Source organism: Thamnophis sirtalis, unplaced genomic scaffold (genome assembly GCF_051295495.1).
Source record: "Thamnophis sirtalis isolate CommonGarterSnake01/CBP01778 unplaced genomic scaffold, rThaSir2_p1.2 scaffold_5, whole genome shotgun sequence".
Taxonomy (NCBI): Eukaryota; Metazoa; Chordata; class Lepidosauria; order Squamata; family Natricidae; genus Thamnophis; species Thamnophis sirtalis.
In genome coordinates, this window is record NW_028261385.1 from 102,186,698 (window position 1) to 102,212,901 (window position 26,204).

The 26,204-nt window shown below is 36.9% G+C and overlaps 1 protein-coding gene across 2 annotated transcripts in view; it reads left to right on the top strand.

The window, feature by feature from the left end:
* The window catches only part of SHB (SH2 domain containing adaptor protein B), a 143,680-nt gene that overhangs the window by 20,501 nt on the left and 96,975 nt on the right, over positions 1-26,204 (top strand). For both annotated transcript variants that reach the window (XM_087716319.1, XM_014062452.2), the window contains exon 2: positions 24,721-24,838. In XM_087716319.1, coding sequence (XP_087572445.1) covers positions 24,721-24,838 — 118 coding nt within the window. The remainder of the gene's footprint in view (positions 1-24,720; positions 24,839-26,204) is intronic.

The following is a 26,204-nucleotide window of genomic DNA, read 5'->3' on the forward strand; positions in this document are numbered from 1 at the left end:
AAGCTCAACTCCAACATGCATAAATTCTCAGTCTCCACAAAGATAAAAACATCCTCCACATACTTATTCAGCTTGACTTTCCCTTTAGGGATTGCTGTACTAAAGCACCATTGATGTTACGTTAGTTACAAATCCACAGAGCATAATTTCCTTGTTTGTATTATTGCCTTAATGTTCATTGAGTGAATTTACAGATGCATACTAATTTTTGTGGTACAGTAATCTCTACTCTGGTGCATCTAAATACTTATTCTTCTGGATCCAGTTATAGCTTAACGGTATTTCTTTACAGAGTTTTCTTCCAGATTTTGTGAAAGGGAAAGGATGAATATTACATGACTGAAGCAGTCATGTAGAGTAGTGAAGCTAAGTTGGAAGCCTCCCAATCTTATTTATTTCAGGTTATATGCAAAATTGCATAATTTTCTATTAAAATATGACACAGTAAGTGATAAGCAGCTAACATTTACTCCTTTTTTATCTAAATTTACAGGGCACTCTAGCTTTTATCTGTACTTTCCGTTAAATAATCAAGATAAATTTATTTTGCTAAAAGTAGCAACATTTTGCCATATTATGTGTAAGCTTTTCCCACAAAAGGTTGCTAATAATTATTGTTGTTAGGGGATAGTTTTGTGTTGTTTATTTCATTGATTGTATTTTTATTGGTCAATGATGAACATTTTGCAAAATAAGATGTGTTAAGCTTAAAATTATGACATAAAATAGGCTGTTCACCATTTTTTGAGAATATAGAATATAGAATTTAGAAAATTCCCAATCAGAATGAAGGGTGGAAAAGGACTGTTCCCCTTGTTCCCTCTGATTCCTAGAAGGGCTACTAAAATAAATCTGTTTTTTTGCAGTGGGGGGGAAGCTTACTGGTGTCAGTAAATACAAACTATGAGCCAATGCTCTAAGCATTCTTTGTTCTGGAAGGTATAACTTTCTCAGAAGGTAGTTAAAGCAGCATGAAACATGCCTTTCTTCTCCTCTACAGGAACATGAGCCACTTCTGCCTCCGAATATGGACTTCGACACTTAGTAGACAAACAGGAGCATCACATTTGGAATCTCTCTTGTAGAAATATTTCATTTTGCATCATTAATTTTTACAATCCTATTAGAAACTAAATATTTAAAACTTAAAAATCTAGGGCAAGCAAACATTCATCTCAACACAACCTAATATATACAAAGCTGCTAATAAGACTTTCTAAACAAAGTAAATGATCCTAAATAGCAATGAATACATTTCCTTTGTTTATCAATGTTGATAATTCATTAGTCACCAAACTGGAATGAAGTTGGCTATTAGGGTGGCCTTGTATCACATGAAACACTTGACTTTATATATATATATATATATATATATATATATATATATATATATATATATATATATATATATATATATATATATATATATATATATATAATATAATATAATATAATATAATATAATATAATATAATATAATATAATATAATATAATATAATATAATATAATATAATATAATATAATATAATATAATATAATATAATATAATATAATATAATATAATATAATATAATATAATATAATATAATATAATATAATATAATATAATATAATATAATATAATATAAAAAGTTCTTGCTAAGAACGGAGGACAGACGGGCCTCACTCTTGTCTTTGCACTCAAACAGGCCGGCTGCCCTATAAATAGAGGTATTTTAGGCTTTGCAAAATATTTGTACTGCAGTTGGATATTGTTAAGTGTGGGTCATGAAAATTTATTCCAACTCAGTCACTGTTCTTTTTGCTTTTTCAACAGATTTGCTTTTAGTTTCTAAATTCACATCTAGATTCAAATGCAGATTTAAATCTAGATTTAGAAGGCCAAGTCTGTTGATTTAGTAGTGTAGTTTTCCACTAATTTCAACATGTCTATTTTGAAAATTGTTCTTTCTCATTTTCTCAGTTTACATGAAGAGCCAGTATGTCTCTCTGTTCAATGATTTTTAGCCACTTACCATAGCTTTTTACCAATGGTAGTGTTGAAGAACAGTGACTTGTTTGACTTCCATATTCAGTATGTTGCAAGTGAGAAGGCAAGAGACTGCCCATCACATCCAATTTGGGATTTCTTTCATTTATTTATTGGTGGAAGAAAGGCACCAAATGCTCTTTTCACAGGCATCATCCTCACATCTAACACATCAGAGCATCCCATGATTGGAGTTATTTCCTAACATCCTGCCCAACTTTGCTACACTGCTCACTTTTTCTTCCTGTGTCATCTACACCTTGTCAAAATCCATTCAAATGCATTTCTCTCCTGCTTTTATTGTCTGTTCAGATTAGTTGAGTTTTAGCCCCAGTCTGTCTCCATCCCCACTAAATACCGTTTTAATTCCCTTCACAACCCCTCGTAAAATTGGAATCTGTAAGCAAATCTTCAATAAAGCATGAAGGCTGCAATTTAAAGCCCAAATGCTTGCAAATGTAGCAACTTGTATGTAAAGTTGGTGCTTTGGAAATAGCTGGGGAGAATGTCTGAACAAACAAGCTACCGAAAGAGAATGGTTCTTTATGATTCCAAAGTTCACAGAAACAGAATTTTAAAAAGACCAACCCTCTCCCCCTTCTCCCCAAAAAGACAATAGCATCAGCTCTGCAGCCCACTTCTGGATTGTGACAAACACATATAACACAGAGACTAAACTCCTCTATTTTAGGACAAAGGTATAACTTCATCATGTTCCCAGTTATAGAAAAGAAGAAAAAGCATTTATTTCAAACATGCTAAGGAATATCTGTAGTAATGTTTGTTACAAATGTTTTCCTTTCCTTTCTTTAATTTCTTTTCATTAATCTGGATTAGCTCACTCTAATATTCTCATTGTCACCAATACAAATTGAAATCTGTCCATTGTCCTGTGTGGCAGTGATTCTTCCTGGGTGGAATGGAGAAAGATCCTCTGTAGGAGTTGATTTACCCTCGTGTCCCACTGTACCCAAGAAAAAAAACAAAGGGGGATGATGGAACTTGCTGAGATGACCAATTTCGTTGCTTTAATTAGAAATTGGAACCTGTCCAAATTTAGTAATGATTGGAAAACCCTTATTGACTTTATGGGAAACAAAAAAAAGATTATATATGGTTTTGAGAATTAGAATAAAAATAATAGATTATAGAAAAATGCAAACAAAGCTGTAACCACAGAGCAAGAGGTTATTTTATATTTATACTTACAACAATTGTAAATACTTAACAATTACTTAAATGTCTTTGGGGTAGTGGTGTTGCAGTGGGCAAGTGGAATGAAGGCAGTGAATGGCCAGTGAACATATAAGAAAGTCCAAAATTGCTGGTACAGTTTGTGTAGTATTCAGATTAAAAATAGGTACAGGCGCTTTGGTTCTATTATGGGAAACCTGGCTATGTCTGTTATGTGGCCCTTAGAGAGCCATGCTTTTCCTGGGCTCTAGGAACTCATTTAGCTTGAAGGCAGCTTTCAGCTTCATTTGGTAAGCTAACATATTGAGTATTGCACATTTTTTCCTTTAAAAAAACCCAACTGTTTAAAAATAAACCAATGTGAACATTAAAAAAAATCATTAGATATCAGTCAATCAATTAAATCTTTATTACATAGACAGAAAAACAGATTTGGGAGGGACCTTTCAAGACTGTTGTGGAGGACCATCAATGCCCTGATCTCCATAGCACTCCCCCTGCCAAAGTCTTGCTCCACCACCATCATTGCCCCACTTCTCACCACTGACGCCATGGATTGGACAGGGACAGCTGAAGAGCTGAATGGAGCCTGAGGGCTGCAAAATGCCCAGGTCTGCCTTATATACTATGGACAAATAGGAAATGCTGTTGAAGTATCTTAATGAAGTGTAACATGGACAAGATTATATTTTGTTAGATCAGCAAATAATTTTTCTTGTTCTTAACAATGAAGAAAAAGGAGAGGGGGATAAATGGTGTGTAATTGGATGATTTCCAACTATTTACTAAGGATTTTTTTCTCAGCTGATTTAAGCCAGCTTTCCCCAACCTGGACATCTTCCAAATAGCTGGACTTGAGCACTAGAATTCCTCAGTTGTCATTACCTTTTGTAGAAAGTAAGGAAGTTGACTTTGAATGAAAATATGAAGGAACCTATGAAGGCAAAGGGGCTTGTAAGTCCACAACAGGGTCACATTTGGAAGCAACTCAGGTAGAAGCCTCTCCAATTCACTGAACTATATGAAGCGGGAAGAGGTGCAGCCCAATCCAACCAATCCATCAAGATTCTGTTTTTGTAGCAACTCTCAATAAAAGTAGATTTTAACTTTCCTCTGGAATTGATTTTCTGGTCTGGTCTTCCTAGTGGAACTGAGACCTTTGCTGAAAAATCTGGGAATTGAACTGAAGGGTCCTGAAGGGTGCTTTAGTTCCTTCTTCAGTTAGAGTACCCTTCTAACATCTGAAGGATGCTGTAGTAGAAGAACCAGTTTAATGGAAGGGGAAATGGTTTTGTGACATCATCATTCATTAGACCAATGCCAGTTTTCAGTTCAGATTTATCTACAAGTAGCAGAGCTAAGTGAGGAGATGAAAAAAGATCACTGATGGCTAGTGTGACAAAGACACTGCTTTTTTTCATGGCTATCATATCCAGAGGAATATGAGTTTCTTTGTTTTTTCTTGAAGATGTTTCTCTTCTCATTCAAGAAGCTTCTTCAATTCGGACTGAATTGCTGAAGAGCTGTCAAAACTGAAGAAGCTTCTTGAATGAGAAGCGAAACGTCTTCAAGAAAAAACAAACTCCGGTTGCTTTTTGAAAAAGCACCTTTGGGACAACCATGACCTGGATCACTGAGAATCTCCATAGATGTCCACAGGAATTAATTAAAATTGACAAGTATTCAGAAAAATTTAAGAAACAGAGAGTAGAAATGGGAGACAAAGATAGGAAAAGAAAGAAATAGATGGGACAAAACTCTTAAGAAATAGCATGAGAGGGGGGAAATGGGGAAGAAGACAAGGGAAAGACAAAGAGGTAAAACAACAACCCATCTTTATGGTTTGTCATATTTTTGGGACATTTCAGTAAGTAAGAATAATTATGGAGGCTTGGAATATCTCCATAGATGTTAGAAAATGAAATTTTCTAATGTCATTGTCAGCAGTATATCAAGTGAATAAAATAACAGAGTCATCTGTAAACTAATGAAATTCATGCACTAAAATAAACATTTCATTTTCTGTAATCTTTCTCTATTTGCAATTTCAAAGACTGGTTATATCATATATGTTGTAGTCCCCATTTGTCTGGAACAGGCATAAGACTTTTGGACATGAACTCTAAAATCCCATCTTCAGCTTCACTGAAATTTAAGTAATACAGGCTTTTTATTTTAAAAAAATGAATTGGTTTGGCATCTGTTTCCTGGAACATGACACTCATTCATTTAATATATGGAGAAACTCTTTAAGTGGAAAGATTTTGTGGATCTCTAGCAGCAGTCAAAGAAGTGCTATTAGCTTAATGAACAGTTGTGATTTGGGTCTGACCCAGTTTTCCAACAGAATAATGATAATCGAGTTGAACAGTGGTTTTCAATCTTTTGTACCATCACGGAAGTTTTTTTGTAGGAGCTTGTTTGCTGAAGTACACCAGCACATTGCAAAGGCTTTAGAATATACTGTAAGCTGCATACCTAGTTTTTATGGGCTGCTTGCCAGACCAGTTGGATCTTACTGTCATTCTGTGGGAATCAACAGACAGCTTTTCCCAGCCTGGGGAGACAGGAATTCTGGGAGTTGCAACCCCAGCATAATTGCAGAGCATTAGGTTGGAAAAGAATGCTGTACAACAAGATTATAGTGATGCTTTGGGTAGTGTACTTGCAGTTTTTCATTCGTGTTTGGGGTCTCCAAAAGTAGTTCATTAGTGTAGACATTCTTCAGATTTGTCAAGAGTGCTTTATTTTAAAATATCTTTAATTCAGCGCCTATGAATGTGTTTTGAACATTATATTATTAGCTGGCATGTGGAACATCACAGATCTATTTTAGAAATGTTTATTAATGCCTGTTGCTAAAGCATTTGCTAGTTGTGTAGAAAAATTGTAGAACAAAACCATCACATTGCTCATTTGAAGCCTCCTTAGCCTTCAGTTACATGACCTTGTAGCCTTATTAAAGACAAGTCAACATAGTTGCTCAAGTAAAGGGTTTTTCGGTTTGTTTTTTTAACCTCCATGTTGAGGAATCATGGTTATTTGCTCAGGCCATTTTTGAAATAACATGATTTTTTAATGCTGACTTCTACTGAGCATGATGAACCCTGAGCCTAAAGCTATAGGAAAAGATTGTCCTTTCCTCCTCCACCATCACCCCTCTACAGAGATTGAAGAAAATCTAGGATTTATTTGGGCTTTTTGTTTGACAGGACTTTGGATTTGGCAGAAACTAGAAAATCCAGATAGTCCTTGACTTACAACAGTTCATTTAATGACCGTTCAAATGGCACTGAAAAAACTGACTTATGACCATTTTTCATACTTATGACCATTGTAGCAACCCACGGACATATGATAACAATTCAAACGCTTGGCAACTGACTCATATTTATGCCAGTTGCCATGACCTGGGATCCTGTAATCACCCTTTGTGATTTTCTGAAGCCAGATTCATTTAACAACTGTTTCACTAACTCATCAATTGCAATTATTCACTTAATAACTGAGGCAAGAAAGGTGGGGCAAAATTCACTTAAATGTCTCACTTAGCAGCAGAAAAGTTGGACACGACTGAGGTTGTAAGTCAAGGATCACCTGTATATCAGTTTGCTATCCACCATCAGGGTCAACATCCAAGGCAGTAGAAAGTCTCCCTCTAAATCAGTTTCAGAAGGAAGGAAGATTGCACGTGAACATAAGAGCAGAACTGTCTTTGTTTCTATGGAAAGTATAAGATCTTCTGTTATATGCAAGGCAGTAGAGGTGTTCGTTTATTTAATAATCCATATTTTCAGTCCCTTCCTGAAGATGGTCGGAAGGTGACATGGCCGTGCAAAATGATGCTCACGCCACATGATTTGAATGGGAATCAGACTGGAAATGCTGGGTAATCCATTCTGAATTTTATAGAAAGGAAAAGATGGGTTATAAATGGGTTTAATAAAGGGGGGGGGGGTTGGCTGAAATAAACCAAGAGGAAACTCATGCTCAACAATCCCTTTATTTATTATTTTATTTATTTATTTATAAAATTTATTTGCCGCCCAATCCCGAAGGACTCCAGGCGGCTTACAAAAAGGGGGGGGGGGGGAAGAAAAAAAAAGAGAGAGAGAAAAACGGTTTAAAATCACAACACCACATACATTCATTCTAATCGGGGCTGGACCTCAACAGTGAGGTCAACAGCCCCAGGCCTGCCAGAACAGCCAGGTTTTTACAGCTTTCCTGAAGGCCATGAGAGTGGGTATGGTCTGGATCTTGGGGGGGGGGGTAGCTGATTCCAAAGAGTCGGAGCAGCCACAGAGAAGGCTCTCCTCCGGGGGCCTGCCAGCCGACACTGCCTGGCTGACGGCATCTGAAGGAGGCCCAATCTGTGGGATCTTACTGGCCGCTGGGAGGTATGTGGCAGTAGGCAGTCTCGGAAGGTACGCTGGCCTAAGCCATGTAGGGCTTTAAAGGTAATAACCAACATTATTGTTGTTTGTATATTTACATGACTTTAAAAAAAGGTTCCGTGTGAAAAGTTAAATGTGAAGCAGACTGAATACTTGGACTTGTGCTAGATGTAATATTAATATTAAATATATGAGTGTATGAATATTATATTTAGTATTCATTATTTTGTCTTTTAAAACCTCAGGGTTGGCTAGGGAAGCTCTAGTCTAGCCTGACCTTGCCTGTGTTCAGAAGGTAAGATGGATTGGATCTAGTTAGTGAGGAGGCCTCCAGGGAGGGGTTGTTAGCTTGAGTGGGAACTACTTAGAAGAGGCAAACCAGTTCTGTATTGCTGTCAAGAGAACTACATGAGCATATCCATGAAATCAGCAGAAATTACACATGCAAATACACACACTACACTTGATCCTAGCTAAAAAGCCACAAAGTGAGGCATTCACCAGGAATTGAGTTTGAAGGAAACCTTGTTTTAATTCCTACATATCTGGAAGGCACAAGTTTGGGGAGCTCTATCTTGTTCTTTCACGGAATACTTCCTTATTTGGAAACTTTTTTTAAAATCCATTCATGGCAGTTGTGGCTAGTGCTCACTTGGGTTTGAAATAGCCAGTTATTCCAATTGCATAGAGGAACCACTTCATGGTAATTTTTGAAATCTGGCAGAAGATAAATAATTATTTCCTGCTGTAAAATGCCTGAGCTTGTCTGGCCCTTAGGTGCTCTCATGCCATCATATAGCTTGTTGTTACTCATTGGTAGGTATGATTCAGCATGTTCAGATGGTAGATGAAGCCAATATGTGATCCTCAGGGCAATGTCCTTTGAAAACTGGCACAACCACCGTTCAGACTTAAAAGAACATTTCCTTCATATCAACTGTGCATCTAAGGCTCAAAGCTTTGTCCAGCTTTGCATTTATTAAAATGTGTATCCATGTAAAGTAATTTTTTTCTTCTACACATGCACATTTACACACTTGTGATCAGCATCCTTCTAATCAGTTGGAAAGCCAAGAATCTAGGATTAGGGGTCTGGATACTGTATGATTATAAAATGTGGGACTAATGTACAGGTGAAACTCAAAAAATTAGAATATCGTGCAAAAGTTCATTTATTTCAGTAATGCAACTTAAAAGGTGAAACTAATATATGAGATAAGACTCATTATATGCAAAGCAAGATAGTTCAAGTCATGATTTGTCATAATTGTGATGATTATGGCGTACAGCTCATGAAAACCCCAAATCCACCAAATGTGGGACTAATGTACATTTGGAAACCAAGGATCCAGAGTATGGAGGAAGAATGGAGAGGCCAATCAAGCACAGTAATCCCATGGTCATTGAACCAGTTTTTGGTGCTTTTGGCAAAAGTTGCTCTCATCAATAAAGAGGACTTTGGACCAAGGAGCAACAGGACTTTGGACCACTATGCTTCATTAAGTCCAGGGTCAACGCAGCCATCTACCAGGAGATTTTGGAGCACTTCATGCTTCTTTCCGCAGACAAGCTTTATGGGGATGCTGACTTCATTTTCCAGCTGCCCACACTGCCAAAAGCACCAAAACCTGGTTCAATGACTGTTGGATTACTGTGTTTGATTGGCGAGCAAACTCGCCTGACCTGAACCCAACAGAGAATCTATGTGGCATTGCCAAGAGAAAGATGAGCGACATGAGACTGAACAATGCAGAAGAGCTGAAGGCCACTATTGAAGCATCCTAGTCTTCCATAACACCTCAGCAGTGCCACAGGCTGATAGCTTCCATGCCACGCCGCATTGAGGCAGTAATTGCTGCAAAAGGGGCCCAAACCAAGTACTGACCAAGTACATGCTTATACTTTTCAGAGGTCTGATATTGTTCTATGTATAATCCTTATTTTATTGATTGCATGTAATATTCTAATTTTCTGAGATGGTGGATTTGGGGTTTTCATGAGCCATAATCATCACAATTATGAGAAATCCCGGCTTGAACTATCTTGCTTTGCATGTAATGACTCATCTCATATATTAGTTTCACCTTTTAAGTTGCATTACTGAAATAAATGAACTTTTGCACGATATTCTAATTTTTTGAGTTTCATCTGTATTTGATTTGGCTGCTGATTTTGCTTTGTGTGTGTGCATCCATGTGCATAAACATGTTCAATGCATTGTGAGCTGTGCAGATTTCAGGTTTTTTGTGTGGCAGTGGCCCAACTTTATTTTGAGAACAAGCTGAAAATTAAGAAATCAATAATTTTAATATTTCTGTCAAACCTATACCTTTAATTTTTCTTGGCAGCACTGATATGAAAGCCTAGTGATCAACGAGTGAGCCTTGGCCTAGAGACATTCTAGACTTGAAGTGCAGCAGCTACTGTCTTCTACAATATCAGCATTCATAAGTGGCAGAGAATGAACTGATTAGTCTGGGTAAAAATATATGGAGTCTTTTTTAATTGCCAAGATCAGCCTTCAGATTTCAGTAGGTAATCTCATGAGATCTCATATTACAAAACAAAATCTTCTTACATTCATAAATGCTGAACCATATTGTGTGAAACAGCTACTCTAGCTTATTCAACAAATAATGGTAAAAACAACCAGGTGATACAGTATATAAATCATGGTTTGCTCAATAAGCCATAATTGCTAGATTTACCATTTTGTCGTTGGACATAAATTCAACTGCTGGCCATTTTCTCTCATGACAATATATTGACTAAACTGGGCTTTTTATATAGCAGACTAAGCTGGAAATTACAGCTATCAGTTGCAAATCACAGTCTAGATTTATACAACACAGAGAGCCAAAGTCAAATCAGTGTAGGTTAATAATATGATTTCAGCCTGGGTAATTCTCACAAAACCCCAAAATTAAATTTGTTAAAAATGTTCTTCACAAATCAGAGAGAAGAGTCAGGAAATCCAGATGTGCATGTAGCTCACTGGGATTGGGCATATGAGCAGCACACTGTGCTATGCATCACTTACACAAGGGAGTTGTAAATTAGACCTAGTGATCAAGTGCAAATGCAGTTCTTAGCCTGAACAGTTTTGTTTTTGTGCAAAATTTATAGTCTTTCTTACTTGAAATGCTGAGACAGGAAATTTTTACTGGATCTCTAGTCAATGTTGACAAACTTTTTATTGAATCAAAGCTTGATGGGGAAATAATTGGTGGTTTGAGTATTTCTCTCTTCTTTTTCTTCTCCTTCTCCCTCCTTTTGAAACAGTAAAATCTGCAGTGGCTTTGACCTCAGGATTTAGTTGGCATCAGACAGAACAAATCAGATTTGTTTGATATGGTTCTGAAAAACATTTGAAAACAAGTGACTGCATACATATGGAGTTGGATTTGCATAGGAAAAATATCTAGCAGCATAAGTATTGTAATTGGTACATTTCTGGTGTAGACAGCCAGAAATGTGGATTAAATGTGAAGCCCTCTGTGTAATGAGCTCGCCTAATCCACCTGCTATTCAGTAATTAATCATGATAAGATTATATCCAGACTAATCCCTAAGATTAGGAGAGCAACTGTGTTAGAACACAAAATTAATCCAGTTGCTAGTTTTAAGAATGTGATGTGCTTAGTTGAAAATGAAGGCAAAGCCATGTGATCAGATAGCTAACAGGGTCTCTACTGTGCTACAGACCATGAATTTGGTGTATCTAAATAGATAAAACTTACATTGGTCAGTGAGAAATAAGATCTAGATGCAGTATAAAAAATAACAAGGTAAATTATATATTCATATATTATAAATTAATGTAATGTCCATTTATTTATAAATCAGAAGTATATACTTGTAGTTCTGTTCTGGGTTATCAGTCCAGATGGAAGTATTACTTATATATTTGAACTGTTTTGTTTTTAAAATAGTTGTCCTGAATTTGATTTATGCAAAGCATTTTGCTCAGTTTAAATTTAGTAGATTAGTAGGTGCTACTTATTCCAAATCACTTCAGAGGATCACTGTTTTCTAGACTGTTTTAGATTCTTGCCAAACATCAACTTGGAAAAAACTTGCCTTCACTAGATATAACTTTTTGTGGCAATCAAGAAAAGAGAGAGAGATTTTATTTGTAGCACTACTTGTAATGTTTGTGAAATCTGTATGGGTGTTCTTTTTGTTCAGAAGTGGGAAGGATTTGTCTATTTGCATGTATATCTTAGCCTACTTTCTTAGGAGTTGAAGGGGATTCTTGGCAGGGGCGGGTTCTGGCTGCTGCTACGGCTGGTTCGCTCAGGCACGCGCTGCAGGGGTGTGGGTGCTGTGGGTGCACACTTGATGTGCACTATGTGCACATGCGGCATACTATAAAATGCTTCTGCACATGCGCAGAAGCAAAAAACAAGATGGTGGCACTTATGGCACCGCCAATAGAACCAGTTTGGGGGCATGGCCAGCCGAGTTACTACCTACTCGGCCGAACCAGTAGGAACCAACCTCTGATTCTTGGTTCTGAATTCAATTTAGTTTGGTCTCCTGAAAGGGGTAAAATGATGCTTCTGTTTGTACTAAAGACACTAAAAAACACTCATGTACAAGATAACAGAAATAAGAATAAACATGAATAAGAACAAAGGAAATGGGTACAAATAATGGGTACACTATAGGCACGCTGGTGCGCTTATGCTGTTAGGCACGCTGGTGCGCTTATGCTGGAGGCCCTTGCTATTAACGCATGCACAACATTTGCCTTTTCCACAGTTCAATCTGAACCTCATCAAGATTTGAAATATTCTGTTTCTTCCTCCTAAAAGGAGAGGAAGGACAATATTAATTGATTTGTTCCTTCACATTTATAACTTCACATTCATGATACCAGTTACTGTTTTTCAAAGCCTACTGTGCAGGTTTTTTTTTTTTACTATAAAGTTATAAAAATAGATATAAAAAAGCAAATATGCAGATTTAATATACTTATTAGCACATTAAAAAACAAGTTACCAAGTGCTGAAAAGTTTAATTGTGGTTGTGAAAAGTCTGAAAAAGGGACAAATGTTAACATTTCACCAGAAAATTATCCAGTATGAGATACACTTTAAAAAAAAAAAAAAAACCTATCAGATAGGAGTATTGTCTCCCCAAGCAATTTGTTAGAGCTGAAGATCGGTATGTTTCCTTTCAAATAAAATTCCATATTCTTTGACAATCTTAATGTTCTTTTCTTTGCCAGATGAGAATGTCATTTAGCTTATGGATAAACTGGCTAAGGATCAATTTCTCCATTAAATGTTCAGGCTCTGGGCTAGTATACCAGACAATTGAATAACATGGAAATGCACATTTTAATTGACATATTATGTTGGGATATTTTATTATGCTCATCTAATGTCTGTTTCTGGGTATGAGTTCCTCCCTTACTGTCATTGATTTCTGCCATCTGCCTTCATGTCTCTTAATTTGTGCCAAATATTGTTTATTATCTTTACAAGCAAGGTCAGTCTACATGTTATCTTCACAATGAAGAAATATGTGTTGCCCTATAATTCACTATATTTTGGTGTCCACCCAAATCTATACTCTGCTTCCTCAGCAGTCAAGCAACACTCATTTTGAGGACAATCACACTTTCTTAAGCCTCTTAATTCTTTATTGCCAGCTAATGATTACTGGGAGTTTTGCAATCCAGATGCCATTGTACTGCATTAGAGAATATGGGGGAAAACAATTAATAGTGGAAAAGTGAGCAACATTAGGTAGCACTATATACTAACTATACTAACATGGGCTTGTTCAATAAAAACAGATGGGGCTAAATTACATATATTCCTAATTAAGATAATGTTAATTCACACTGTGCTGCAAAACTAACACCCAGAAGTAAAAAATAAATAGCATTAAGCAAACTATCCAGTCATCATTTCATATACTTGAAAATATAATTTTATGCACCAAAGATTAAATTATGAAGGAAAGGGCATCATTCGCTTCAAAACTTGTTCTTCTGTTCTTGTTGGGAAATTTTTGTTAACACTCAATCAAATTTTGCCTTCATGTAATTTAAATCAATCATTTTGTGTCCCATAGTTTAGAATGCGATTCATCATTTCAAGTACAGTATATAACGAGTGCTATTATATCCTCCCTTGTTAGTTACCTTTTATATTCAGCTAAATATATTCAGCTCCTCTAGTCTTTATTCATTGAACGCAATTGCTACAGTAGTTATTACATCATCTTCATTGTGCTTTTCTGAATTTGCTATATTTTTTCTTTTCCAAGTTGGCAACAGAATTGGACACAGCACTCAAGGCAAAGTATGACCAGAATGGATTATTAATTGCTTTTGCATAACTTGGAAATTATATTCCTGTAGATGCAGCCTAAACTTCCTTGCAGTTCATCAAAATGCTGGCTGTTTGAATTTTAATCTACTATCCCAAGAGCTATTTTCCCCAAGGACTATTATCAATATTCCCTATCCAGTATCCAGGAACTTCATTTTTGTTACCAAGTATAATCTGTGTTAAATTTATTACTGTCATTTTCAACTCTCTTTTTCAATGTGTTATTTCTCTCTTCTAGAAGAGTTCTAAAGTTTAAAGTTCTAAACTTTACAATATTGTAATCCCTTAAAATAATAAATAAACTTCCATGACACTTCTTCTCCCCAGTAAAACAAACAAAATAATTGTAGATAGGGTTGGAAGATAAATATATCTCATCACCCTATCATCGTATGTTGCAATATCATAGTTGCTTACTTTGGGGTAATGTCAAATCCCAGAGCAAACTTTGACAGTGCTCCCACTTTTCTTGTGGAAAATGTTATGTTGCACAGGTTGAGCATATTCCTTTTATAGAGTATTAACTGCACCACTCGACTCGATCTTGTATCATCTGACTCTGATCAGCATTACTTCTACATATTTATCAGAATTTTTAATAAAAATATTCAAAAATAGAAGTTCTAGGACTGATCCTTGTTGTAGTCCATCTGGTACCTCTTTCCAATTTAAGAAAGAACAATGACATTCTTTTTACACTAGAGCTGCCAATTGTTTTCGGCTTTGTAGATGGGGGGGATGGTACTGAGCAAGCAGTGGGCAAGTGTGCCTGCATGCAGCTCCATCTGCATGAGCAGCAAGCATGTGTGCAAGTTGCTTGCACAAATGGAGTGTGCTTGTGCAAGTGGATGTACATCACATACACAAGTGTATGTGTTTGCCCCCCATTTCTATGGCCGGGTTCCATACGGCTCATAGCCCAGTAGTGGCCATGGCCCATGGATTGGGAATCCCTGTTTTATACAATTATCAAATCAGATATATATACATTTGATTGTCAGGTTATCCAGCCACATTTAACTATCTTGGCAATTGTCAGATACATAGTCCAATATTTTACTGATGTCAAAAGATATTATGTCTACTGAATTCCCACAGTCTATTAAGGATATTTTCACTTCTGGGTAGAGAATGTTCCAGATGACATAGTCTTCAATGAGTTAATAAATACTTCATAGATATCAGCCCGTTGAAGCTGTTTTGAAAATGTGACTGATCTGGCAATATGTATGCAGTGGGTGAGATTTTGACCTTTGGGATTTGAAAAAAGTAATATAGTAACAGAGTGTGAGAGACAGAAAACAAATCAAATTGCTGAAATCTCTGTGCAAAAGCAAGAGAACTGATGACCCTACAGAGGGGCTTGTGGCAATTCATGTTGTTGGCCAAATTTGTTGGGAAGTAAGATCTCTCCCAGAAATTTTTATTATTGTTGCTAAAAAAAAATTTTTTTTGTTAATCAAAATTGGCCGGGAAAGAAACCAGATTAAGACTGGATGTATGTGAAAAAGGTGAATCTGTCATATTACTGCTTCTCATCCAATCTAGAGTGGTGTTTGCTTTGTAGGTCAGCATATCTGGAAAAGTCATAGAGGAGTTTACACTGGGCAACTGAATGGTGGCTTATTAACAAGGCCTCATTGTAAAAGCAGCAGTAGGCAGTTCAAGAAACAAAAGAGAGCTTTTGTGTAGTACTCAGAGGTGCTTGTGCAAATGTTGCAGGGAGGACCTTCTTTCTTTAAGACACTACACAAAGTTGTTATAAGAGGGAGGAGGGGTAGCCCTACTTATTGAGCTATGAGCTTTTGGGAAAAGTATAGAAGAGTGTACATTTGGTCTTAGTATTGTGGGACAATTAAGCTGTGAAAAATAAATTGGCTGCATTAATTTCTAACGTTACAATGGAGAAGTTTCTTTAGATTCAATCTAAACTAAGACCCTTCCAACTCTGTTACTTTGTTATCCCAAGAAATATTTCTCGGAATGGTTTTTGTTAGAGTGTCTTCCACTTTCTCTCCTGGGTATCCCCTGTGCTACTGCTCCCAGGGGCTAGAGCTTTATGGAGGAAAAATCTATCTGTAGTTGCTTGACATGAATCTTAATGGAGACGTGTAACTTCCATTAGGTGTAATTGCCTCTGGTTTCTGAAGCAGTTAAACAGATTAGAAGTGGGTTTTACACCTGAAATACAAATATTCTTCTTGCTGAGTAGGCAAGGGCAGGATGAAAAAAATGATCCTTGCTCTATTGATCAGAAGGCATGGTGGTCTTCGGAGCCTCCCTGTGAGAGAATGAAGTTGCCATCCTGATATATTTGAATTGCAGAAAGGCAGTTGGAAGCACCCAATTTCTGGCATCTGCATTGAATTTGTGGTTGCTTTTTGAGGTCATGCCCAAGGAAGGCTCTTTGCCAGATCAGTAAAACCGCACAATGTATATAATACCCTAGAAAATCTCTGTCAACGTCTTTAAAAAAGAAAAAGGTCAGTGTGACGGGTTTTGTTTTGAAAGGTCTTGTAAAGGGATGCAAACTGGGGAAAGTTCACAATTCAGCCTGGAAATTTGATAGAATGGCAACAGCTAAAGGACTTCAATAATTGTGAATCTGTAGTCCTCTTTTGCATTGATCTCACTGCTATCCATGGGTGGTGGGGAACGGACAAGGGGGCCAAAGTACAGAAAGCAGCATCATGGCACTGCCAATAAAAGCCCCACTATTTTTTTAACATGCTCTGTGATATCACACACCCTCAAAATAGGAGGAGCTTCAGCTACAACGTCATTTTTGTCATTTGGCTGAAAAGAACAAGACTGTAGATTCTGTTCACAGGTTTCTTCTCCTTCTTTGCTCTTTCCTATTAGAAATTCAGAAGTGTATGTGTGGGGGTGGGGAGAAATGCTCATTTGGAAAAGTGTTGAAATTTCCAAATTTGATGTTCAGCTTTGCTTGTATGCTTTTTGTATTAATGAAAACTTTTAAAACCCAAAATGATTTGATATATTGCAAAGGCCAGAAGAGCTTTGCCAGAACAAACCAGAGCTTCAGCTAGTATGGCATCTGGTTTTAAGAATAAGAAACAGGTGTAGAGTTGAGGTAATAACCATCCTTTTTTCATCAGAAGCAAATCTCTTGTTATTGCTCCTAAGTATCTTGTTTTTGAAACCTGAATATAGCACAGTAATTAATAGCAATTCATAGGTTTCCCCCATGATTTTGATTAACTTTTAAAGTAATTTAGGATGGAGGTTATCACTGTGACTTGTGTATAATTGTGTAGCTGTCCTTCAATCTTTACAAAATAATACATACTAAAAAAATTGATGTTCACTGAAAATGATTTTGATGAAAGCCCTTAATTTGAAAAGTAATCTTATGGTAAATGTCTCTTGGTTTCTTTGGGGAAAGCATTTCATGCTGTGTTTTGCCACATTCAGTTTGAATAAAAGAGAATATATGTAGATCAGGCTTGACGTGAGGAGTCCTTGGTGCTCTTTTGAGCTTGATTGTTTGCTTACAGACTTGGACTGCTACTGTATATAATGAGAGAGCAAACTCCAGACTCACTAGCACTGATGATGTTACCTACTTGGGCAATGAAATATCTGCAAGCAAACAACCGAGTTCAGGATTCCACCTTCAGTTTACATGTGGGAGGAGGGGGGGAGGAACATCGATAATTCCTGGATTAATCAGAATATATGGAAGGCTACATAATCATTGTTATGATTTAAAAGGATTTTTTTATTTAAGTTCTAGGATCCATATGTAAATGAACCAGGCACAAATCGCTAGTCAATGAAGATACATATTCTGTCTATTCTATTCCAGCATCAGCAACACTAGAGAAAATTAATTCATTCTCATTGAGTTTAGGAATTAGGTTAATTTTTGCTTGAAATGAATACTTCTCCAGGTACATCTTGTCTGGTTTTAAACCTGGAATGTGCCTTTAAAATCTTGCAACTGAAAATGCATTATTAAAACTCAGCCATACAAACAAAAGGGACCTTCCTCCAGTCCCTCCCACCCCAGGCCCCCATGCTCCCGACTTAAACTTTTAAAAAAATCTGTAAGCAAGTATTAAATAAACCATGTGTCGGCACAGGCCAGCTGCTTTATCCAAGCTACAAGTTCTAAATTGTAATTTAAACGGAAATAGAATTCGGCAGCTGGAAGATCTTTTGACAGCTCCTAATTTGTTTATCTAATTTTAATAAGAATGGAGATATATGGCTGCCTTAGAAAGGGACCAGGTTTACCAAATTTATCCAGATTATCTGATTTTCTCCCCCCCCCCTTAATGCTTTTGCAATAGCTTAATCCCTTGATTAATTTAAAATAATGGAGTTTTGAATTGATGAAAGGTTTTTAAGAAGCATCCACCAGTCTTGTCTAATTGTTACGCAGATTAAAACCAGGCCATGATAGTTAAAACATCAGTCTTGGTTTACTGAATATTCATCAGTCCAGTTGCATTGAGTGGTACTTCCTACAAATCTCAGTATCTCTGTGAATGTTGCTTTGGTCTGGATTCACCAGTTCCTTGAAAGTCCTTTATTTAACTCAATCAGTAGTGGTCAAATATTCTGTGAATTTAAGAACAGTCTCTTGTAAACAGCAGCTTGGCTTTTTCACTTGCCTGATATTATCTGGTAGAAAAGGAAGGAGGGAGGCTTTTCCCCCCTCATTCAATATTAGAGGTGGCTGGGGGCATATATAATGTGTATATAAATCACACATGTTGTTCTCTACCATTCACAGGGGTACATATAGTTCAGCAACCAATTATTTAATCTCGTAATCTCTAAATGCAAGTATTTGTTAAACTCTCTGTATAACTACTTTCACCTTTCTCTTTCACTGTGTCTGGGTTTCTCACATTAAAATGGGAAGCATCGTTTAGTTTCTTGAACTTTGCGTCACATTTTATATTTACAAAAAATATTATCATCTAGCAGTAATGGGTTTACTTGATTTGCAATTGAATTTCATTATTTGACAATGACCTAAGATTCTATTCGTGGAATTTTGCTTCTGTAATCAAACAATGAAAAATGAACAATTCCCTCTGCAGGACGTGGCTGCCACTTCAGAATTACATTTTGAGAAGTCTCTGTCCTCTGCCCTATGCAAAGGTGTTTTATTTGGGAAATGTTACCTAACATTTAAAAAGGCAGACAGGTTTGAGGCATGTGCAGAAGAATTGCTAAATTGACAATAAAATGACTAGTGCATTGTTACAGTGGGGGGAAAAAGTAATAAGTGGCAAGGGCTTACTTCACAGGAATGGGTCGAGAGAAGGGAAAATACAGTTCTAACAAGCATCATCTTTTCTTCATCAGTGTTTCAAAATATGATGCCTTGCCTTCTTTTCCAGCATTTCAGCACTTGCAACCCAGTTCCAGTTCTTATCCTGGCTAGGAATTGTGGGCTTTTGTCATTCCAATGCCTACTGGGGAGGGGAGGGAGGTTGTCTCCAGTTTGAACAAAGCTGTGATGTGCTGCTGCCGGGTTGAGAAGTCCTTAAAACAAAACGAGCATTTAACACTAGCCTGTTTGACAGGGTTTTTTATAAGTTTAATTTACTCATCCCCCCCCCCTTTTGGCAAATGTGAAAGCTGAATGATCTTTAAAAAAAAAATGCATTCCTCATTTTAGACTTCTTACTCACCCCAAGAAAGGCAGCTATTATGGTGTCACCCCTGTGCTGGGAGGGGGCGCAGGAGAGCACCCAAGATACTTATCTATCAGCAGCCAATCAGGGAAGTAAATGGATGGTGTTTTCAGCTGCAGGGCCTCTGCAGATAAAACCTGCTGTTGTTAAGGGGAAAAATTACTCTTGCCTGATGCACACTGTTGTCTTTGAGCTAAGCACCCGGCCTTTGACACAGCTCTGACAGCACTGCTGATTACAGTTTGGACCCACATAGACAGGAGATAGCGAGAGCAGAGCAGACGGCCTTTCTTTAAGTGAACTGTTAAAGTGGCAATAATCAGCCAGTCATTACAAATGCTTAGTGGGAGGATGGAGGTGGGGGGGGGGGAAGAGAGAGAAAGAAAAAAGAGAAGGAAGGGGGCATCCCCCTCATTTTGCACTTGTCATCTTTAGCAATTTGCATTTAATGAACCCCTTGAATACAGCTTAAATTACATGTCAAATGAGGGACAGAGTTGGCTTACACTTGAGTGGTCCAAAAAAAAAAAAAAAACACCCAACCCTGAAGATGAAACAATAATTACTCTGGAAATTGTCCTCCTGTAAGAGTAAGGAGGGGCTCTGAAGAATATTAGGATGTTAAGAGCTGCTTTGCTTAATCACACAAAGGCCTCTCTAGCTCAGCTGTAGTCACTTCTTGTTTCCTATTAATCTGCACTCTCCCTTCATATATGACACTTGGCCATGCTACTGAAAGAAAGAAATGTCCTTTCGGAGCTAGATTCCCACAGCCAGTGCTTTCCTGGAATTCTCTTTTTCTGGAATTCTCTCCCTGTCTGTTAGGGGGATCTAGTTTATCTTTTTCAATGCCATTGTACACTATAGGGGATTCTGGGTAAGTTACAGGACAGCTCATGTGGAACATAAGTAGACCTGCTTTATAGTGTACTTGCCTTACTGAATGATGGGTATAAAGCAGATAGTTGCAAAGCTTTGTTATAATTATTGGTCTTCAGAGGAAATTATCTAGAAGAAATGTAGGCAAACGTCCAGCCTGTTACCTCAAATCTGATGTAAACTAATGCCTAGGGCCTGGGAAAGCCAGCTGCACAGTGGTAGTACAGGCAAGTGAAATCATGTTGCGTCCCATTAATCTGATACTGGAAAGGCTTAAATATACAAATTCATAGAGATCAAGGTCTTTAACAATGAAAAAAATGAAGAGGAATGTCTTTTTGTTGCTACTATAGAATAATTTAGAGTTAACCATTTTAGATCACTTGCAAGTCATATCTCTCAACTATTTTGTCAACTTCACTATAGAGCACTGTTAAAAAATCATTATCTTAGATTAACATGTAAACAAATTTATTGACAATTCATAAAAATAGTAAGTATACCCAGTGGGCAATAAGATGAAGAATTCCGGGGCTCAAATTTATTACTTAAATAAAATACTAAGCTTGATTAGTACTTTTAATGTACAGTTAAATGCTATTTTAGAGGCCATCTAAATATATTTAAGAAGCAATACTAATTATAATTCAGTAAGGTTTGTTTCTGGCTTTGCTGATAAAAATGGATAAACATATTAAAAAAGTAAACAGATCCTAAATCTAGTAAATTACTTTAGACAGCTCAAACAAGCACAAAATATTTCAAAGGCTTCTAAATTCTGTATAGATAGCTCTCTATTTACAACTATGCATTTAGTGATCATTCAGACATATGGCAGTGCTCAAAAGAGTGACTTGCAACCAGTTCTCGCACCTATAATCATTGTGGCGTCGCCATAGTCAATGTGATCTAAATTTGAGCACTATTATGTATTTTTGACAATTCTGGGGTCATATGATTACCAAGAGCCAAGGTGGCGCAGTGGTTAAATGCAGCACTGCAGGCTACTGCTAGATCAGCAGTTCAGCGGTTCAAATCTCACCGGCTCAGGGTTGACTCAGCCTTCCATCCTTCCGAGGTGGGTAAAATGAGGACCCAGGTTGTTGGGGGCAATATGCTGACTCTCTGTAAACCGCTTAGAGAGGGCTGAAAGCCCTATGAAGCGGTATATAAGTCTACTGCTATTGCTATTGCTATTGCTATTTGTGACTTCTGACAAGCGAAAATCAGCCAAATTTGCTTAATGACTAAGTGATTCATTTAAAGACTATTATTTGCTTAACAATTCCAACAAAAAATTGAATGTGACTGACTTAATGACCACTTCACCAGGCAACAGAAGTTCCAGTTTGATGATAAATTGAGAATTACTTGTAATACATAAAATGTATCTTGATGTTCTTATGGAGAAGCCAGTTTATGCTCTGGACTGGATGACATGATAATTAAATGGCTAAAGCACCAGTCTTAGAAAGGAGGAAATCGTGAGTTCAAGACTTGCCTTAGCCAAGAAAGCCAGCTGGGTGACTTTGGGTCAGTTACTCTCTCACAGCCCAACTCATCTCACAGGGTTGCTGTTTGAGGAAAATAGACAAGGAAGATGTGGTGGATATGTTCACCGCCTCAGATTGTTTGTAAAAATAATAAATGCAGAATTCAAATAAATAATTGTGCTCAGAAGGCACAGTGGTTATTTAGAAAAGGAGAGTGATGAGAGAGAAATCCCAATTCTGTCTTGCACTCTTCAACATTTGTATTGGTGTGTTACATGAGGAGATAGATGGAATATAATATATTTATAAAAAAGAACATGGAATAGTAGTTGATACTAAAGTGAATATAAATATATTCCTTCAAAAAAGGCAAATGCCATTTTAGATTGCATCAACAGAAGCATAATTTCTAAATCAAAGGAAATAATTACACTCACTTTTTGGTTGTTGTTGGTCAAGTACTACTTCCTATTCTACGCTGTAAGTACAATTCAGACAAATTGTTTCAGATTCAGAGAAGGGCCACCTTAATGATTGGAATCTTAAAAGTCAATCTTAAAAAGAGGGATTAAAGGAGCTAAGATTATTTATCTCCGAAAAGAGAGCCCCACAGACAGTTATAGTAACAATTTTCAAATATCTGAAAGGATGTCACACAGGAGAAGATCAAGATCTTTTTTTCTTTTTAACACCAAAGGGTAGATTATTATTTTTTTTTTTTACAGAAAGACATGTTGTTGGTGGTGATTAGGAAAAAAAATGTATAACAGTAAGAGGAGTGGAATCTACCGGTATTGCCAGATAAGTTGTGGATTTTTTTCATTTTATGTATTCAAACAGAGGTTGGACAATCATCTATTGAAGATGCTTTAAATCTGGAGTTTTGCAGTGATTTTAGGGTTACTGGACATTGGGCAAAAGGAGGATATCTCCTCCCTCCAGCAGACATAGCTTTAAAATAAAAAAAATATCGTTTATAATATCTTATTTTTAAATTTAGATTGTTTTCACAAAAGTAGATTTCGTGTATTGTGACTTTGTATATTGCCTCCTTCTTTCTTTCCCTCATCCATCAACTGCCTAGATTTGCATTATTTAATTTATTTCCTGATTCCAACTTCAATCCAGCGCTTTCAATCTATGATCACTAGCTGATTCTGTCAAAAGATAAATTTTTATCCAATACAACATGAAAAATTTTACCATTGAGAAATTCCAGTCACATACTGAAAATAAATATTTGTTGGAAAAATGTAAGGATTGAAAAATCAGTCTTGGATGCTGGAGTGATTTCATCTCTCATAACAGCCTATTGAAATGTTTTTGTTAGGGGAACCTCTGGAGGAAGAGATCAGCCATTAGGGGTAAAATCATTTTCTTCCATATCTATCTGTCTGTCTCTGTCTCTCTCCCTTTCCCTCCCCCCCCCCTTTTGTTCTTCACTCCCCTCACTTGGAGATTATTATTTTTTGCTTTTGTAAAAAAGTAGATCCGTTTGTATGTCCTCTTCTCCATTTGTCGTCATTTCTAGTTGTGTGGGTATTCCTTTCCTTTCTGTAATGCTAAGGGAGCAGGGCATTAAGCTTGATGGCCTAAATCAACAGAGTTTTATTATTTTAAAGACAATAAAATAAAGTTGTGGGATTAATTAATTTTATTCAACCATAGATAGCTTTTTATGACACACGTATACAGCTAGTAAATTTCTTAAGGGGTGTTGTGTTCAGCCAAAAACAGAGCAAAATGTTTCATAGCTCTGTGGGAGCATCCAAATAGGACTTGCCTAATATCTACAGGTAGTCCTTGACTTATGACTGCAATTGGAACTGGAAATTGGTTGTAAGTTGAGGCATCCACATGACCAAAAATAATTTTAATATCTTTTTTTTGCTGTGATTATTAAGCAAATACCATGGGTCTTAAGCAAGTGTCACAGTCATTAAGCAAATGGTGGCAGTCGTAAGTGGGAATTTATTCATTTGAATGGGCTGTTTTCACCAAAACTGGCAAAAAAATGCTAGGAACCAGCATAAAACTGATCATGAATCACAGTCACATGATCACAATGTAACCTATTGCCAAGTGTCATGTGTCACATGACCATCGGGTGCAATCATTTACCATAGCTGGGAGTGCTACACTTACCATAACGTTCTGGTTTTGTGGGCATCATAAATGTGAATTAAGGAAACAGTTGTAAGACGAGGACAACCCATATTAGGAACACAGTATAGAGCAGGGGACCCCAATACCCAGGCTGCGGACCAGTACCAGTCGATAGCCTGCCAGTAACCAGGTTGCGCAATCGAGCAAAGCACCATTCATGCACACACAGGATCCAAGCAGCGCAAGAAACCACAATCACCCTGGTCCATGGAAAAACCTATGGAACTGGTCCCTGGCTCCCAAAAGGTTGAGGTTGTCCTAGTATAGAGCTTAGAAGCATTACTAGTAAAACCCTTTTCCACAACTGATGACTCTACAAAGAAATTGATCTCCTGTCTGCCAGTGGAGTACATACTAATGGAGGTGCAGTAGGACCACTTAAACATTCTGGGAAACTATTTAAAGTTTGAATGGACAGCTGCATCATGGAAAAGAACGACTTTGAATCTGTGATGCTTTGAAGTGTTTTAAATAACTTGAAAGGGGCTGTTTAAAAATAGTACCCAAAGCTAAGAGTCTACCTTTTTCCTCTGTTTCAGGTTTTAATAGCTGATGACTATTCTGACCCATTTGATGCCAAGAGTGAAATCAATAAAATGGGCAAAGGAGAAAACACTGGCTATATGGAGCCATATGAAGCTCAGAGGATCATGACAGGTAAGGAGGTCACAAAGAGCATTTATAGGGCTGTAGAAGCCACATTTCTATCAGTCCTATTTCCTTACAACTGACCTTTTAGTAGGGTTAGGTAAGAGCAGGATTTAAGGCTGATGCATCTTCTGTGTTTAGTGTTTATGTGAATTAAATTATTATTCTCAAACATCAATATGCTCATTTTGCTTTTCCTATTAATCTGGAGAATTTCAGTGTATGTTTCTAACTAATACTTCAATTTTCTTCCATTCAGGAGTCTTTATTTTGCATTTGCTATGTGATGTATATGTGAATATATGCAGTCTTAATTGCTTGCTGGTTTTTAAGATGCCACAAATAGGTTCTTATTTTTTTAAGTCTAATGCAGAGAGTCTTTTCATTCGTTACAGATAATGACACTTAATGACTTGAACTTCTGTTCTTCAAATGTTAATTATCACTCTGAATAAGAAATTTATAATAAACACAATGTAAGAAAAGCCATAAGAGATGCATTGCTAATCATGATGTACATTAACAACCATGTCAGACAAGACAACAGCTGTAAATTTGTTGCCATTTTATGAGGTTTAGGCAAGTTGGCTGCACAGCTGATTTATATACAGGGCTGTAGGGCTCTTTGGTGTAAAGGAATAACCATTTCTAAAAATCCATGGTAATTGATGAGCGATTGCACTTTCCACTAAAAGATTAAAAGTACACATATTCCCCAAAGGGCAGGCATAGATTCTGGACTTATAATGTCGTGCCCCTGAGCATTAACTCCCCAGAACAAATGATTTGTTAAAAATTTATTGACCGAGACATGGCAAAGAAATTTCAATTGGATCCTTAACATCTCTAGAGCAGCACCAACCTTACCCTGTTTGGAAAATAAATTAGGATTAGCTGCCCTTCTAAAATGAGACCTTTTGCCATTACTACAAGAGGGTAAGGGTTTAGGAACAGATCAATTTCCAGGATCCCTAAAAAAATTTAAAAAAAAAGAAAAAATCCCATTTCTATTAATTCAATGGGTATTGCTCATTTTAAAAATTAAAGGGTTTGAATGGTTTTGTGTTTTATGTTGCTGTTCCAATTGCCTTAAGCAGGGATGCTTGAACCTGAGAATTCTACTTCCTTGTACATGCTCTTTTTTCTGCAGTTTTAATAGCTAACTTGATATGGGATTTACAAGTATTGTTTTGATGTGTCAGGTTGTTCTTTTCAGTAGATTCCGTGGTCTCTTGTAGCTGTCCTGTCAATATGTACATTTAGTTTGCTTAAGATGCAAAAACTGGGAAACTTCTGTTAAGCACAACATTTTATAATTAACATTGTTCATGGCAGTGTAATCAGTTCTACACTGCAGGATCATTAGAAAGGAATA